Source organism: Nannospalax galili, unplaced genomic scaffold, assembly GCF_000622305.1.
Source record: "Nannospalax galili isolate Female #2095 unplaced genomic scaffold, S.galili_v1.0 scaffold530, whole genome shotgun sequence".
NCBI classification, from domain to species: domain Eukaryota; kingdom Metazoa; phylum Chordata; class Mammalia; order Rodentia; family Spalacidae; genus Nannospalax; species Nannospalax galili.
Window position 1 is genome coordinate 268,953 of NW_008328331.1, and position 16,664 is coordinate 285,616.

The following is a 16,664-nucleotide window of genomic DNA, read 5'->3' on the forward strand; positions in this document are numbered from 1 at the left end:
CCCCGCCCCCCGCCCCGTTCTACCCAATTCTGCTTAGAAGGGGCTGGCTCTGGATTAGCACTTGTCAGACAGGAAGACTATAGTTCACTAATGGTTTTTATTTTTATTCAGGCACTACAGGAGCTATCCAAGAAGGGAGTATAACTCGGGGAACTCCAACCAGCAAAATCTCAGTGGAGAGCATTTCATCACTACGGGGCTCTATTACTCAGGTTAGTTACCATCTCAAATACACTGAACGGTAACTAAGATAACAACTAGAAGTCTAGAGAGCTTTGGCTGATAGTTAACTTGTTCATTGTTCTGTTTTATGAAACTGGCCCTCAATCATAATAGATCTGCAGATCATCTGCAGAAAGACATTCGTACTCTCATTTTAATCAGACACTGTATTATCTATACCATGGTTCTTTTAAAAGGTCACTTATTTGCAAACTAGCAGAAAAAATTGGTATAATTAACATAGCTCTTAACCATCTTCCTGGCAAAGCTTTTACTACAGTTTAAATAGAAATTGAGAAGAAAACCATTAGACATTTTATTGTTTTTGCCTCTTGTGAAAAGGTAGGTCTATAATCTTAGTGTGTAAGCTGCCTTGTTAGAATTCAGAGCCAAACAAGGGATGTAAATGGTATTGACAAAAGAACCAATGGAGGTTTGACTAAAAGATCTAGAGAGCAGAGTTCACTCACTTCACATACCTGTCACCACTTACAGAAGTTTTCTACGATAATGTTCACGGATAGAGAGGTACAAGCTATTGAAATTTATTGTCTTAGTTACTCTCACATGCTTTGCTTTCTTTGAAGACTAACCTGACTCTCAGATTACATTTTCTGAATGTCTTGGGCTTCCTCTAAGCTAATAACTTTTAGAGTGGTTTTGTTTGTTTTGATGGCAGGGGACCCCAGCTCTACCCCAGGCTGGCATACCAACAGAAGCTTTGGTGAAAGGATCTATTTCCAGGATGCCCACTGAAGAAAGCAGTCCTGAGAAAGTCAGAGAGGAAGCTACATCCAAAGGCCATGTTATTTATGAAGGCAAAAGTGGACATATCTTGTCATATGATAGTAAGTATTGTCTGTTCACTGATGCCAATCTTATAAGATAGGACTGAAAATATTACTGTGGGTAAATCAGTTTACCTTTGCAGAACTTACGGTTTTCTCCTTGTGAAACAGATTAATATTTTGTGAAAAACCAATTGAGACAGCCAGTTTAAAAAGTTCTAACAGGACTAGAGAGATGGGTCAGCAGTTAAGAGCAGTGACTGCCCTTGCAGAGGACTCGAGTTCGATTTCTAGCACCCACATGGCAGCTAACAACCATCATAACTCCAGTTCCAGGGTATCCGACACCCTCTTCTAACTTCTGTGGGCATTGCACAACATGGGTGCACTTACATACATGCAGGCAATATACTCACATACACAAAAATAATAGATAAAAAGTTCTAACAGTGCCCTAGGAAGAGTTTTCATTTAACATAAATGGAATGCTTTTATTTTACTAGGGTTCTGTTTGTTTGTTTGCTGGTTTGGGAGGGGGGTGTTTTGGTTTGGTTTTTGAGACAGAGACTCCCTGTAGCCCAGCTGGTCTTGATCTCTGTGAGATCTACTGCCTCTGCCTCCTGAATGTAGGGATTAAAGGTGTGTGCCACTGGCTACGTTCATTTTCTCTAAAGATTTATTATTTTTATTTTCTGTGTGTTTGCTTGCATGTACATTTGTGTACTATATACATGCTTGGTACCTATAGAGGCCAGAAGAGGGTGTCAGATCCCCATGGAACTGCAATTATAGATGATTGTGAGCTGCCTTATAGGTGCTGAGAACTGAAGCTGAATCCTCTGCAAGAGTAACAAGTGCTCTTAACTACTAAACCATTTCTCCAGCCCTTAAGAGCTCTGGTTGTCCTTGAGATGTGGGTTTGGTTCCCAGTACCCACACAGCTAACAACCCCACATGACCCCAGTATCAGGGGATCCAACATCCTCTTCTGGCCTCTATGAGCATTGAGTGCACATATTGCACCTACATACATGCAGGCAATCCATTCATACACATACAACAAGAATAACAAATAATGGTGCTAGAGAGAAGGCCCAGAAAGAACAGCAAGAGCACTGGCTGCTCTTGAAGAGGACCCAGGTTCGGTTCCCAGCATCCACATAGTAGCTGACAAACGCCCTTAACTCTAGTTCCAGGTGATCTAATGCCCTCTTCTGACTTTCGTGGGCATTGTAGGACACGGGTGCACCTACATGCATGTAGGCAATACACTCATGCACATAAAAAATATAAATAATAAATAACATTTTTTAAAAAGATAATAAGCCCGGGCATGGTTGCACACACCTGTAGCCCCAGCATTTGGGAGGCAGAGGCAGAGGCAAGTGGATCTCTGTGAGTTCAAGGACAGCTGGGGCTACAGGGAGACCCTGTCTCAAAAAGACCAAAAAAAATAAAAGGTAAGAAAACAGGGGCTGGAGAGATGGCTTAGCCATTAAGAGCACTGGTTGTTCTTACAGAAGACCCGGGTTCAAATCCCAGCACCCACATGGCAGCTTACAACTGTCTGTAACTCCAGTTCCAGGGGATCCAATGACCTCTTCTATCCTCCACAGGCATTGCATGACGTGGGTGCACTTACCTACATGCAGGCAATACATGCATACACATAAAATAAAAATAATAAATTTTTTTTTAAAGACAAAAACATTAAAAAAAAAAAAAAGAATAGCAAGTGCTCTTAACCATTAAGCAAATCTCTCCAGTGCCAACAGTTCATGTATTTTACAGATTAAGAATGAGGGAGTAGATAATCTGATAATCATGGAAAGAATATTGAATTAAATTCATCTTAAAACTATATATGGCTGCCGGGCGTGGTGGCACATGCCTTTAATCCCAGCACTCGGGAGGCAGAGGCAGGTGGATCCTCTGAGTTCAAGGCCAGCCTGGTCTACATAGTGAGTTCCAGGACAGCTGGGGCTACAGGGAGACCTTGTCTCAAAAAGACCAAAAAACAACAAAAAAAACTACATATGGCCACGTGTGGTAGAACCTACCTTTAACCCCAGTACAGGGGTAGGCAGATCTCTGTGAGTTCTTGGACAGTCAGGGCTACATTGTGAAAACTTGTCTCAAAGAAACAAAAGTGTCTGTCTCTCCATCTGGTCACCTATTGTATCCATCCATCTGCCCTTTACTTTGGATATGTCTTCCAAGAATATGTGCCCTACAGATATGTGCCATACAGCCACAGGGATGACTTGAGTTTGGTTCCCATTTGCAACTACTATCATACAACCTTGAAACAGTCCTTAGCCATGCTTGATGTTTGTCTTCAAATACAAAGAAATAAAGTATGCACATAGTATCTGATATTACAAACTTCATATTAGCTTTATATCTTTTCTTAGTTTAAAACATGTAGCATATTTTGACTAGCATTTTATTTGGGGGTGCAAGGAAGAATTTAATGTATAGTGTTCAAGCCAGAAATCTGGATATTTTTCTGGTCCTTTTCTTTCTGCATCCAACAAATCACTAAATCATTTATATTCTGTTTCCTAATGTCTCTGGAATCCTTTCCTACATGCCTACCTGCAACCTAGACATCTTTTGCCTAGACAACTTAAGATACACCTAACTTAATCAGAGTAATAATAGATTATGCTTTCTGCTTGACCTGCTTCTGCCTTAAGATAACTGCAAGCCCTCCATCCCTTGGCTTCATCTCCTTTCCATCATCTGTGATTTAGTTTATCCCTTTAGATTTTTTTTTTTTTTTTTTTTTTTTTTGAGACAAGAGTGGGCCTAGAACTCTTTATGGAGACCAGGCTGGCTTTAAACTCAGAGATCCTTCAGAGTTCTGAAAAATTCTTTCAGATTTTTGATTCCTACCCTTTCCTCTTAGCTCCACTGTTTTTAAGCCCTTTGAATTCTTCCATCTAACTCCATTCTCCACATTAGCCATGTACCAAACTGAATGATGTTCCTTTAAGGTACAACACTGTATTTGTGCCCATCCCTTCTGCCTGAACCTTTTATCTTTATTTTGTTCTGTTTTCTTTGTCTTTTTGAGACTGGGTTTCCCAGTAGCCCCAACTATGTAGACCAACCTGGCCTCAATCCAGTAGAGATCTGCCTACCTCTGCCTCCCAAGTGTTGGGATTAAAGGTGTGCAGTCCACGCCCAGCTCCCTTTATCTTTGATCTAAGCATCTCTTACTTATCTTTTAGGTCTCCACTTATACATTACTTTTTCTCTGTAGCCTTTGCTGAATGTGGAAGCATTAAACGTCTGTCATTTATGTGGATGTGTGTGCTTCGTGTGTGTTACTCACATGGCATTTGGATACCCATTGAGGCCAGAAGAGAGTATCAGATCCTCTGGAGCTAGAGTTACAGGCAGTTGTGAGCCACCAGATAATGGGCGTTGGAAACCAAACATGAACAAGAACATAAGTGCTCTTAACTCCAGCCTGGGCCTATTATTATTATTTTTTTTGAATCCATCACTACATCAATTTCATGAGGAGAAGTGACTTAATTTGTTAACCTTATCTGTAAGCCTAGCTTACACCTGTCATACTGCAATGAATAAAAACTTTCATGATGCTATTTACACAAATATTATTGTTAGTTTTGGAGTCTGTGTTATTAAGGTGACTTGTCTTCTCTACATTATAGGTGTTGGGCTTTGAATGATTCTTGTTTCTTTACTTTCCAGATATTAAGAATGCCCGAGAAGGGACAAGGAGTCCAAGAACAGGTCATGAAATTAGTTTAAAAAGAAGTTATGAATCAGTGGAAGGAAATATAAAGCAAGGGATTTCAATGAGGGAGTCTCCTGTGTCAGCACCATTAGAGGGTAAAGTGTATTAAAATGTTACTGAGATGCATTTTTGTATAGTGAGTTTGCATTGTATTAAGTTCTGTTCAATCTCTGCCATTAAATTTATGTCCCTATAATTTTATTTATTTTCTGTGTATGAGTATATTGCCTACATGTATGTAAGTGCACCTGTATCATACAGTGCCTATAGAGGACAGAAGAGAGCGTCAAAGCCCCCTGGAACTGCAGTTACAGATGGTTGTTATCCACCATGTGGATGCTGGGAATCAAACCCAGGTCCCCTACAAGAATAGCCTGTGCTGTTAACCACTGAGCCATTTCTCACAGCCCCTGATAATTTTAAATTTATATTTATCTCTATGAATCAAATGACACATATCAGTGGAGAGAATTAAACATTGTAGTAATCATAGCATAAGTCACTGTTAGAGTGCTCATACCATTGTAGAAGTACCTCTTGATTCAGTGAGTTTAAGATTGCAAAATCTGCTGGGCTTGGTGGCGCACGCATTTAATCCCAGCACTTGGGAAGCAGAGGCAGGCGGATCTTTGTGAGTTCAAAGCCAGCCTGGTCTACATAGTGAGTTCAGGTCAGCTGGGGCTAAGACAAAAGAAAAAAAAAAAGATTGCAAAATCTACCAGGTGTGGTGGTACACACCTTTAATCCCAGTTGGGAGGCAGAGACAGGTGGATCTCTATGAGTTCCAGGCCACCTGGGGCCGTAAAATTTTTGAGAATTTTTTTTTCTTTTTCCTTTGGTCTTTTTTTGAGACAGGGTCTCCCTGTATCCCAGCTAGCGTGGAACTTGCTACATAAACCAGGCTGGCCTTGAACTCACAGTGATCCACCTGCCTCTGCCTCCCAAGTGCTGGGACCAAAGGTGTGCGCTGGCCACCACATAGGCTGAGACTTCTTTTAAAAAGAAATTTGTTAAAAAAAAAAAAAAAAATTATCCGGGGCTGGAAAGATGGCTCAGTGGTTAAGAGCACTGGCTGCTTTTACAGAGGTTCAAGTCCCAGCACCCACATAATAATCTTCTGTCAAATTGATAACTAGATTGTCTCACTTTTTTAAAAATATTTTATTATTTTTATTTTATGTGTATGAGTGTATTGCCTGCATGTATATGGGTGCACCGTGTTGTGGAATGCCTTGGAGGTCAGAAGGCTTCAGATTCCCTTGGAACTGGAGTTAAGGATAGTTTGTAGCTGCCATGTGGGTGCTGGTAATCAAACCCGGGTCCTCTGTAAGAGCAATCAGTGCTCTTAACCGCTGAGCCATCTCTCCAGCCCGTCTCCCATTTTTTAGGCTTCCTCTTCATGTGATCATCAATTTCCTTTGCTGTATAGAAGTTTTTAAAAATTTCATGAGGTCCCATTTGTCAATAATTCACTTTACTTCCTAAATAATCAGAGTCCTATTCAGAAACTCCTTACCCATGCCTATATCTTGAAGTGTTTACTTTTTCCTCTAGCATTTTCAGAGTTTTGGGTCTTCTGTTAAGATCTTTGATCCATTCGAAGTTGATGTTTGCAAGGTTAAAGATGAGGTTCTCTCTAGGTTCCTTCTTTTAGATATGGATTATCTCGTTTCCCAGGACCATTTGTTAAAGAGGCTGTCTTTTTCTGCAATGAATGTTTTTGTCATCTTTCTTAAAGATCAAATGACTGTAGTATGTGGATGTATTTCTGGTTCTTTTTGGTTTCACTGTGCTACATGTCTGTTTTTGAGCCAGAACCATCCAGTTTCAGCATCCATCCAAAGGACTGTGTAGCCTACTGCAGAGGTGCTTGCTTATTCATGTTCACTGCTGCTCTATTCACAACAGCAAAGAAAGGGAATCAGTCTAGCTGTCTATCAGTAGATGAATGTGGTGCATATACACCATGGAATTTTATTTGGCCATAAGTAAAAACGGAATTATCCAATTAATCACAAAATATTACATTAAATAACCCAGGCTCAGAAAGACAAACACTGCTTGTTCTCATGTGGATCTTGCAGTAAGGGAAAAGAGATCCCAGGAAACAAGGAGCCCGTAAGAGTGGGAAAAAATATTTCCAGCCACAAAGTTATACTATAATTAAATCTCAGTAAATAGTGTCTATTTCAAACCTACAAAGTCATAATTGGTCAGATTAGGATCTAACTGTTTATGAGATATTTTGAATTCTTTGAAACAGCCTGACTGGTCTGGAACTCTATATGTTCTATGTAGATCAGACTGGCCTTGATCTCATAGAGATCCAACTGCCTTTGCTTCCAGAGTGCTGGGAATAAAGGCATGTGCCACCACACCCGACTCTGATTTTTTTCCCCATGATAATTGTTTTTAATTTTTTTTTACTCTGTGTGTGTGTGTGTGTGTGTGTGTGTCTGTATACACACTGTGCCCATGTGGAGGTCAGAGAACAGCTTCAGGGAGACAGTCTCTCTTTCCCCCATGTAGGTCTTGGGGATTGAGTTCAGGTCAAGTTTGGCAGCAAGCTCCTCCTTTCCCCACTGAGCCATCTCACCAGTACTTCATAATATTCTGAATAGCATATAAATGTGAAATTCCACCACAGAACTTTTTATCAAAAATATATACTATACAGACAGTATTGAGTGTATATGAAGTGACACATTATGTTTAATCATTGACTTACTTTCTTGTTTTGAAAGGGCTAATATGCCGAGCACTACCCAGGGGGAGTCCTCATTCTGACCTCAAAGAAAGAACTGTGCTGTCTGGTTCCATAATGCAGGGTAATTTTGTTTGCCTTTTTGTTATTATTACTGCTTTACTGGCAAAGTAGTTTGCTATTAATTTTGCAGAATATTAGCCTACTTTTCAAGATTATTTTCCCTTTTGAAGTATAAGTATTAAATATTAAGTCTTTGATTTGTTGTTGTTTTGAGACAAGGTCTCCCAGTTACAACTGACCTGAAACTCACTGTGTAGACCAGGCTGGCCTTGATCTCACAGAGATCCGCCTGCCTCTGCCTCCTGAGTGCTGGGATTAAAGGTGCATGCCACCATGCCAGGCTTAGATATTTTGTCTTAATGATAACTTTTCTGTTTCTTAGCCATGTAGTTTATCAGGAGGTAATAGTTACCTAATCTTTTAACATCAAGGCATTTTCATTATGTAACAACACTCTAAGGCTGCAGTGAATGATGTGTTATTCTGTCTGGAGTAATCCTGAGAAGTAAAGACTGATGACTATCTGAGGATCGAGTGTAGACATTCCAAGACAGTGTTGTAGCCATCTGTATTATTTTAACAAGTATGTTTCACGGACTCTTTCTGAAGGAACACCAAGAGCAACAACTGAAAGCTTTGAAGATGGCCTTAAATACCCCAAACAAATTAAAAGGGAAAGCCCTCCTATCCGGACATTTGAAGGTGCCATTACCAAAGGAAAACCATATGATGGTATTACCACCATCAAAGAGATGGGGCGTTCCATCCATGAAATTCCACGACAAGATATTCTAACTCAGGAAAGCCGAAAAACTCCAGAAGTGGTCCAGAGCACGAGGCCAATAATTGAGGGTTCCATTTCCCAGGTAACTAGATCATGACTTTTCTTGTGAGAAATTCCACTTCATGAAAATTGATGAAACGTTTTAAAAATACAACTGAATAGTTACAGGCTGTTATTCAGCCATATTAAGATATTGCAGGTCTCCTGGCAGTTAGGTGACAGCCTCACATCAGTTTTCTTGTATGTGTAGTTTGAAGTGAATGGTGTGGGAAAATTTGTAATTCAGGGACCATGGGTTAGGATTGTTGTCACCACAGCAGATGTAACTAGCATGGGCCAGACAGAACATCTAGACAATCGCTACCTGTGATGTTTGTTTCATTCCCCTTAGGGCACACCAATAAAATTTGACAACAACTCAGGTCAATCTGCCATCAAACACAATGTGAAGTCTTTAATCACTGGGCCTAGCAAACTGCCCCGTGGAATGCCTCCCCTGGAAATTGTACCAGAGAACATTAAAGTAGTAGAACGGGGAAAATATGAGGATGTGAAAGCAGGAGAGCCAGTGCGCCCCCGGCACACATCAGTGGTGAGCTCTGGCCCCTCCGTTCTCCGGTCCACACTTCATGAAACTCCCAAAGCACAGCTCAGCCCGGGAATTTATGATGACACCAGTGCTCGAAGGACCCCTGTGAGTTACCAAAACACCATGTCCAGAGGCTCACCTATGATGAGCAGAACTTCTGATGGTATGTGCCTTTTGTTGCCTCGTCAGATCATTTTTGTAGCACTTTTTCACCTCTGGCAAATAGTACATTCCAAATCATTAGCTCTAGATTATCTTAAAATCTATAGGTTTTAGGATTCAATCAGGAAAGTGCTTGAAATGGCATCCTGAATTCAGTCTCCAGAACCCCTGTTAAGAAACAAAGTCAGCTGGGTGTGGTAGCACATGCCTTTAATCCCAGCACTGGGCAGGCCGATCTCTGTGAGTTCAAGAAAAAAAAGCGCCAAGCCTAGTGATAATAATGATAGCATGCTTTAATCCTAGCACTGGGGGAGGTGGAGACAAGTAGCTCAGGGGCTCAGTATGTATTTACCAAGCTCTTACCTGTTAGGTCTTGGGCTGGATGGTGAGACGTAAAGAGTGTTTGGGGGAGGAAGGTGGGGGGTGCCTGTTAGGGTATGAATCTGAACCTTTTGACTATAGTTTGGAAGTATTGCCCTGCAGAAAGAAAAACTGTAACCACAGATGAGGAAGGTAACTTGGAGTGAGATGTGATAAACCAGTGAGGTTTAGACAGGCAGATTTGTCTGGTCATGGCAAGTTTGTACTACCAGAATTTCAGCTTATTTCAGATGGTAGCTGGGTATAGTGGCACACACCTTAATACCAGCACTTGGAATGCAGAGGTGGGAGGATCACCACAAGTTTCAGGCTAGCCTGGGCTTCCATAGCAAGTTCTAGCCCAACCAGGCCTACGGACTGAGAGACTCTTGTCTCAAAAATACAAAGAAAAGCAGTAGTGACAGTTGTACAGCATCATGTATGTATATTTAATGTCACTGAATTACACCCTTCAAAATGTGTGAGGTGCCTTGGGTTTAATTTCCAGCACTGCAAAAATAAAGTAAAATGACTAATATGGTACATTTCATGTTAAATAAACTTCTACAAAGTGATTGCTGCAAAGTGTTTGAATATGGCACAGGCAGTCCGATCCTTGAGTGACATCATTTAGAAAAGGAGAAATATAAGTAGAGAGAAGAATGACTGTTTATGGGCTGGAGAATCACTGGAAGAGCAGACCAGAGAGAATAAATTAGTGTGACTTGTGATTGACAGATAGCAAGGAGGCTAGGAAACAAGAATTTAAGATTTGCTACATGTGGGCCAAAAGATGTTACTGTCATCTAGGAAACAGTAACTTGTAATGGAATTTAAAGAGGAATGTTGAACTTGATTAACTGTTGTGATCTTACTGTGAGGTGGTATAGTCCTAGTGCTGTGCTCCAAAAGGTATCAGTCCTTTCCAAGACTCCAGGTTCCTACTAGTTCTTACACATGCACATACAGGATTGGATATTAAAGGGGGGGGGGGGCTTTGAAAATATATTGCAAGTTTTCTCATGAATTTGTAGCACTGGTTTTTTTTGGTTTTTTTTGTTTTAGTTACAATTTCTTCCAGCAAGTCTACCAATCATGAAAGGAAATCAACTCTGACCCCAACCCAAAGAGAAAGTGTACCAGCCAAGTCTCCAGTGCCTGGGGTGGATCCTGTTGTGAGTCACAGCCCATTTGATCCCCATCATAGGGGCAGCACCCCAGGAGAGGTTTTTCGGAGCCACCTTCCCACACACTTAGATCCAACCATGTCCTTTCACCGGGCTTTGGATCCTGGTAAGCCCAAAATTTAATGGCAGTCTGTGGAACAGAAATGCTATATAAATATGACTATTTAAGCTATTGTAGTGCTGTGGACAGACTGGGGTACAGCTAGTGAATTTCTGTCAGCTGAATACCACATGCTACCTGCACCAAGAAGAAATAAAATATTGCTGGGCGTGGTGGCGCACGCCTTTAATCCCAGCACTCGGGAGGCAGAGGCAGGCGGATTTCTGTGAGTTCAAGGCCAGCCTGGTCTACATGGTTCCAGGACAGCTGGGGCTACAGGAAGACCCTGTCTCAAAAAGACCAAAAAAAGGAAAAAAGAAATAAAATAGTGTGAACAAACCTTAAGAACTAACATCAGTAAATACCTGAAAAGCCTCCTTCTTTAATTACAATTGGTAAATCTGAAAAAGTATGTTATTGTGATGAATTATTTTAAAATGATAGCAGCTTACCTGAAATATTTTAATTAAAACATAGACCAAAGTTCTAATTGATGGGCTCCTTGGGTAAAGAAAGAAAGCCTTACAACCTAAGTTTGACACCAGGATGATGCATGGTAGAAGGAGAGAACCAACTCCCACAAGTTGCCTTTTGGCCTCCATATGCACATTGTGGCATGTGTGTGTGCACTCCCACACGTGTGTGCATGTACACACACATGTAGACAAAAAAAATTTTTAAGCAAGGAAGCCCAAGAGTAATTTATATTTCCTAATTAAGAATCTGTGGAAAATATTTTATATGAAAGCTCTGTCACTGCCAAATTGTCACTTTAACACATTAAGTTTCAGAGGAGCCCAAACCAGATATAGTGGTCACAAATCAGCTTACAATAGTTGATTCCTCCTAAAATTTTGACTGAGCAATAGTCTGAAAGAGTAAGGAGTCAGAAGAAATTGTACTTTGAGTTGTGACATTGACTCAATTTCTGGGGCTGGCAGTAAGTAGTATTACCCTTTCCTGAAGCTGGTGGTAGCAGTGAGCCACCACTACTCAGTTAGCCCCTCAATTATGAGTGAAAACAATTGATATAGTACTATATGCCATATTGCTAAGCCTAAGCTGTTCGATAGGAGCATTAACTGTGTTTTCAACTTCTGATACTTTCAGCAGTGGGCTTATTAAGACATAACCTTATTGTACTTTGAATAGCACTTGTGCTGAGGAGACTGACTCCTAGACTGAAATGTATAGTCAGCAGACATACGTAACTGGCTTGGAGTTCCTAGTGAAAGGGAAACAAAATTCTTGAAAACATCAGTGGTAGCTTTCTTTAGGGAGAACATATACATATAAAGTAGTACCCTTAACTTTTCAGATAATTATTTACAATTTAGTGTCTCTCATGGTCTTTTATTTAGTAGCAGTTTCATTTTCTTGGTTTTATTTGAGATAGATTTTAAATGGCTTTAAGAATAGAGACAGTGTCTTCTACTTTTTGCCATTTATACCTTCATAGCATCTTGTGCCATGTTCTAATAAAGCAGTATCTTGTCAGCCAAATCCTGTTTCTGTAAATGAAGCTTTTTTAAAAAATATTTATTATTTTTATTTTATGTGTATTTGTGTATTTCCTGCATGTAGGTAAGTGCACCCGTGTCATGCAATGCCCGCAGAGGTCAGAAGAGGCTGTTGGATCCCCTGGGACTGGAGTTAGGGACAGTAGTTAGCTGCCATGTGGGTGCTGGGATTCAAACCCAAGTCTTCTGCGAGAACAACCAGTGTTCTTAACCACTGAGCCATCTCTCCAGCCCCATGAAGTTTTATTAGAATATAACCATAACCCTTTGCTTTATCCATAGCTTCTTCCATGGAACAATAACAAAGCTGTATAGCTACAACAAATACTATGTGGCTCATAAAGTCTAAAATAATTATCTGGCCCTTTTCAGAAAAAGCTTGCCAACCTCTTTTCCAAACACATGGATTTATTAAACAATTGTACACTAATTATTTCTACCTCTAGAAAAATAAAATTTCTATGCTACAAATTGTTTTCACATTTAGTTGTATTGACAAAAAGGAGTTTTATTTTCAACTACAACTCTTGTACACTTCAGGTGAAAACATAAGAACAGAAATTTTTTCCCTTCCCCTTTTCTATTACATCTCATCTTAGAGAATTCATATTGCTAATGGATCAAGGTTTACAATGAATCCCCTGCACTCCCAGCATTAAAGTGAAGGTTGCTGGTGCACAAGCTCAAAAAGCAACTTTTCTTCACTCTTTCTGTGGATGATAATTGGCGAATTAATCTCACACATGACAAAACTCAATGCCTTCTTCTCTTTCTTTCACTCAGCAGCTGCTGCTTACCTGTTTCAGAGACAGCTTTCACCAACTCCAGGCTACCCAAGTCAGTACCAGCTTTATGCAATGGAGAATACAAGGCAGACAATCCTGAATGATTACATTACCTCCCAGCAGATGCAAGTGAATCTGCGCCCTGATGTAGCCAGGGGACTATCCCCACGAGAGCAGCCACTGGGTCTCCCTTACCCAGCTACAAGAGGTATGTGTCTTTCAGTTAGCTTTTACAGACTTTTTCACATTTGTCAGTAATCAAATACTTGTTGAATGAATGATGGAAAGTCAGAAAAGAAGCTTATCCTTGTCTCTATAGACTTTAGCCCTTTAAAGCAAAGTAATGTACTGAGATAGGGTATTTTGATGAATACTGAAATAACAGCTAAATAATTTTGTGAAGTGTTTGAAATCCATGTTTTAGCACTTTACTGTTACTCTTTAATCTGTCTATACTTTGAGGTTACTGGTATAGGACATCGTATTTAATAACTTCCTATACATTTAAATAAAGTCTTAAGGGGCTGGAGAGATGGCTTAGCAGTTAAAAGCACTGACTGCTCTTGCAGAGGACCTAGGTTCAATTCCCAATACCTACATGGCAGCTAACAACTGCCCATAACTCCAGTTCCAGGGGATCTGACACCCTCTTCTTAGCTCCACAGGCACTGCACAACATGGGTGCACTTACACCCATGTAGGTGATATCCTCATGCATATAAAATAAAAATAATAAATAAAATATTAAATAACTAAATAAATGTCTTAAAAAGCAATGATAGAGCCATGTATGGCAGTACACATCTTTAATCCCAACAAAGGCAGGGGGAAATCCAGGTTGTGGGTACAGGGAGGCCCATTCTCCAAAAAAAAAAACAAAAACTAAATCTAAAATTTTTAAACGTGTTTGCAAATTATCATTAGATTTTTAGAGATAGACAAAATCCAAAAGCCATGTGTAGTTCTAGAAGTCAGGTGAAAGTTTACAATAATGCTCAACCTAAATTGTATTTGTCTTTTGGATAGGAATTATTGACCTGACCAATATGCCTCCAACAATTTTAGTGCCTCATGCAGGAGGAACAAGCACTCCTCCCATGGACAGAATCACTTATATTCCTGGTACACAGATTACTTTTCCTCCCAGGCCATACAACTCTGCTTCTTTGTCTCCAGGTAAGATGCTCCACACTAACATACCTGGCTTGTTGGAGATGAAAAAGAAACAAATGTTCCAAAAAAGAAGTCATTAATTTTTCTAGAGGGAACATTCATACACATATAAAATCTCTCAGTTTCTCAGATAAAATTGTTATACTACTTTCCACTGAACAGTTATCAGTAGTTCTGTGTGTCATCTCTGACTAGATACTTCAGAAATATCTTCAATGCTTACATTATGCTCCATTTCTATCCAAGACTCTTTAAAAAATTTCTTACATCCCAATTTTAAGCTTTTTGAAAATTTTTCAGTCATTTACAAATTTAACCTGATAGGTTAACATTTTTGTCTTTAAGTTGCAGACTCATATGTTTTACAGGACACCCAACACACCTCGCAGCAGCTGCAAGTGCTGAGAGGGAGAGGGAGCGAGAGAGAGAGCGGGAGCGGGAGAAGGAGCGGGAGCGGATTGCTGCAGCTTCCTCTGACCTCTACCTGCGGCCAGGTCAGTGAGGCTTGATTCTACCTTCCTAAGAAAAGGTCTTGATAAATTTCCTGTGGAGCATTTTGCTTAATACTGTGTGGACAAACAAGAATTTTCAGATGGAAAGTCATTGCAGATCTCAAGTGAAAATGCTGTAGAAGTTATAAGCCCATGAAGGTGAGTCTTCAGTTGCTACTGAATACTGAGTTTGGTGTTCTTAAAGCTTAAAGAGCAGCCCCAGCGCCCATGTAAGAGGGAATGGAGGATGGTATGGCACCTTGAATATAGTGCTTACTTACAATGGTGCTGCCATTCTATGGAGGAAGTAGGTGATGTGACAAGAAAGATACTACTTCCAAGATTGCATGAGATGTATCAGAACCCTGAATTTGGGCTGTCCAGTGAAACTGTGTCAATAATTCATATGTATGCTGATGGTGACCTGCAATATTCTGACCCAGGGAATGGTCAGAAGAAACTGCCAAGAACACAGAAGCTGAATCAAAGGGACTTGACAATAACTAGATATGGGGGGGGGGGAGTGAGAATAAGATTAATCCACCTGAAAATTAAGATACAGCATGAGCTGGGTATAGCAGCATGGGGGACAAAGAGGGATCTACCATGAAAAAGTGGAAGATCACAATTAGGGAAAGCAAAGAGACAGTTTTTATTTTAAACATACTTAATCTGACAGGTATTTGAGGCATCTCTTCTTATCCATGAAATAGCACTTAAAAAGAGACCTGGGGCTGGAGCGATGGCTCAGCAATTAAGAACAGTGGCTGTTCCTGCAAGAGATCTGGGTTGGATTCCCAGACATGGTGGCTAACAACTCCAGTTCTGGAGGAATCTAGCACTCTTCTGATCTCCGCGGGTAGTGCATGACACGGGTGCACTTACATACATGTAGGCGATACACCCATACACACGAAATAAAAATAAATTTAAAAAAAGAGAGAGCTTAGAGATACCAACTATGGGTCTATAAGAGTTGAATCTCTGGTATGAAAGGTTCCCAAGAGCAAGAGTGTGAAAAGATGTTACCCAAAGGGCAGATGTAAGTGGAAGCAAAAGGAAGCAGAGATGTTTGGAGAAATAGGTGCAGAAATGAAGGTACATTGTAAGACAGAGTCTCATTTGTGTTTTCATAAGGGACAGATCCTTTGAAGTCATTGTTAATGTCAGTATATGGAAGGAACCTAAAAGCTGGTTGTAATATATGGTCTAATCATATTATTCCTGATAATTTATATTTAATTACACTTTAGTGTGGTTGCAAAGCCTAAACACATTTATGTGTTTATATAAATGTATATAAATGAACACAATTATTTATATATAAGAAAAGTCATTATGGGGCTGAAGAGATGGCTCAGTGGTTAAGATCACTGGCTGCTCTTGCGGAGGACCCAGGTTCGAGTCCCAGCAATCACATGGCAACTTATAATCATCTGTTACTCCAGTTCCAGGGGATGTGACACCCTCTTCTGGCTTCTGCAGGCTTTGCATGACACAGGTGCACTTATATATGTGCAGGCAAAAATACTCATACACATAAAATAAAATTTTAAAGGAAAAAAAAGAAAAATCACTAATAGTATGACCCTAAGAAATGCCGTTAGATGTGGTAATACCATAATAACCCATGTAGATTATATAAAAACATGAAAAGGACACATTCAAATGATACATAAATTTGGTGGGAGCTCCTTTATTTTATTGAGACAAGGTCTCCCTGTAGCCCCAGCTGGCCTGGAACTCTCTATATAGACCAGGTTGGTCATGATCTCATCTGCCTGCCTCTGCCTCCCGTGTGCTGGGATAAAAGGCATGTACCACTAGGCCAGGCTCATTTTTAAAATGTGTATAGTCCCACTGATCTGGAAAATTCAGTAAAATTCAACAAAATATGGATTGATAAATAGTCTGCATAGCTTCAGAAACAGTCACTGATAATATTGAGAGCTACCATGTAAATA

At 40.2% G+C, this 16,664-nt stretch overlaps 1 protein-coding gene across 16 annotated transcripts in view; it reads left to right on the forward strand.

Moving 5' to 3' along the window:
• The window catches only part of Ncor1 (nuclear receptor corepressor 1), a 179,658-nt gene that overhangs the window by 141,596 nt on the left and 21,398 nt on the right, over positions 1 to 16,664 (forward strand). For 14 of the 16 annotated variants that reach the window (XM_008824153.3, XM_029557263.1, XM_029557324.1 and 11 more), the window contains 10 exons: positions 112 to 212; positions 902 to 1,070; positions 4,737 to 4,877; positions 7,527 to 7,610; positions 8,159 to 8,415; positions 8,725 to 9,085; positions 10,510 to 10,737; positions 13,035 to 13,244; positions 14,063 to 14,212; positions 14,578 to 14,703. In XM_008824153.3, coding sequence (XP_008822375.1) covers positions 112 to 212; positions 902 to 1,070; positions 4,737 to 4,877; positions 7,527 to 7,610; positions 8,159 to 8,415; positions 8,725 to 9,085; positions 10,510 to 10,737; positions 13,035 to 13,244; positions 14,063 to 14,212; positions 14,578 to 14,703 — 1,827 coding nt within the window. The remainder of the gene's footprint in view (positions 1 to 111; positions 213 to 901; positions 1,071 to 4,736; positions 4,878 to 7,526; positions 7,611 to 8,158; positions 8,416 to 8,724; positions 9,086 to 10,509; positions 10,738 to 13,034; positions 13,245 to 14,062; positions 14,213 to 14,577; positions 14,704 to 16,664) is intronic. The other 2 variants (XM_029557238.1, XM_008824610.2) reach the window with 1 other exon arrangement.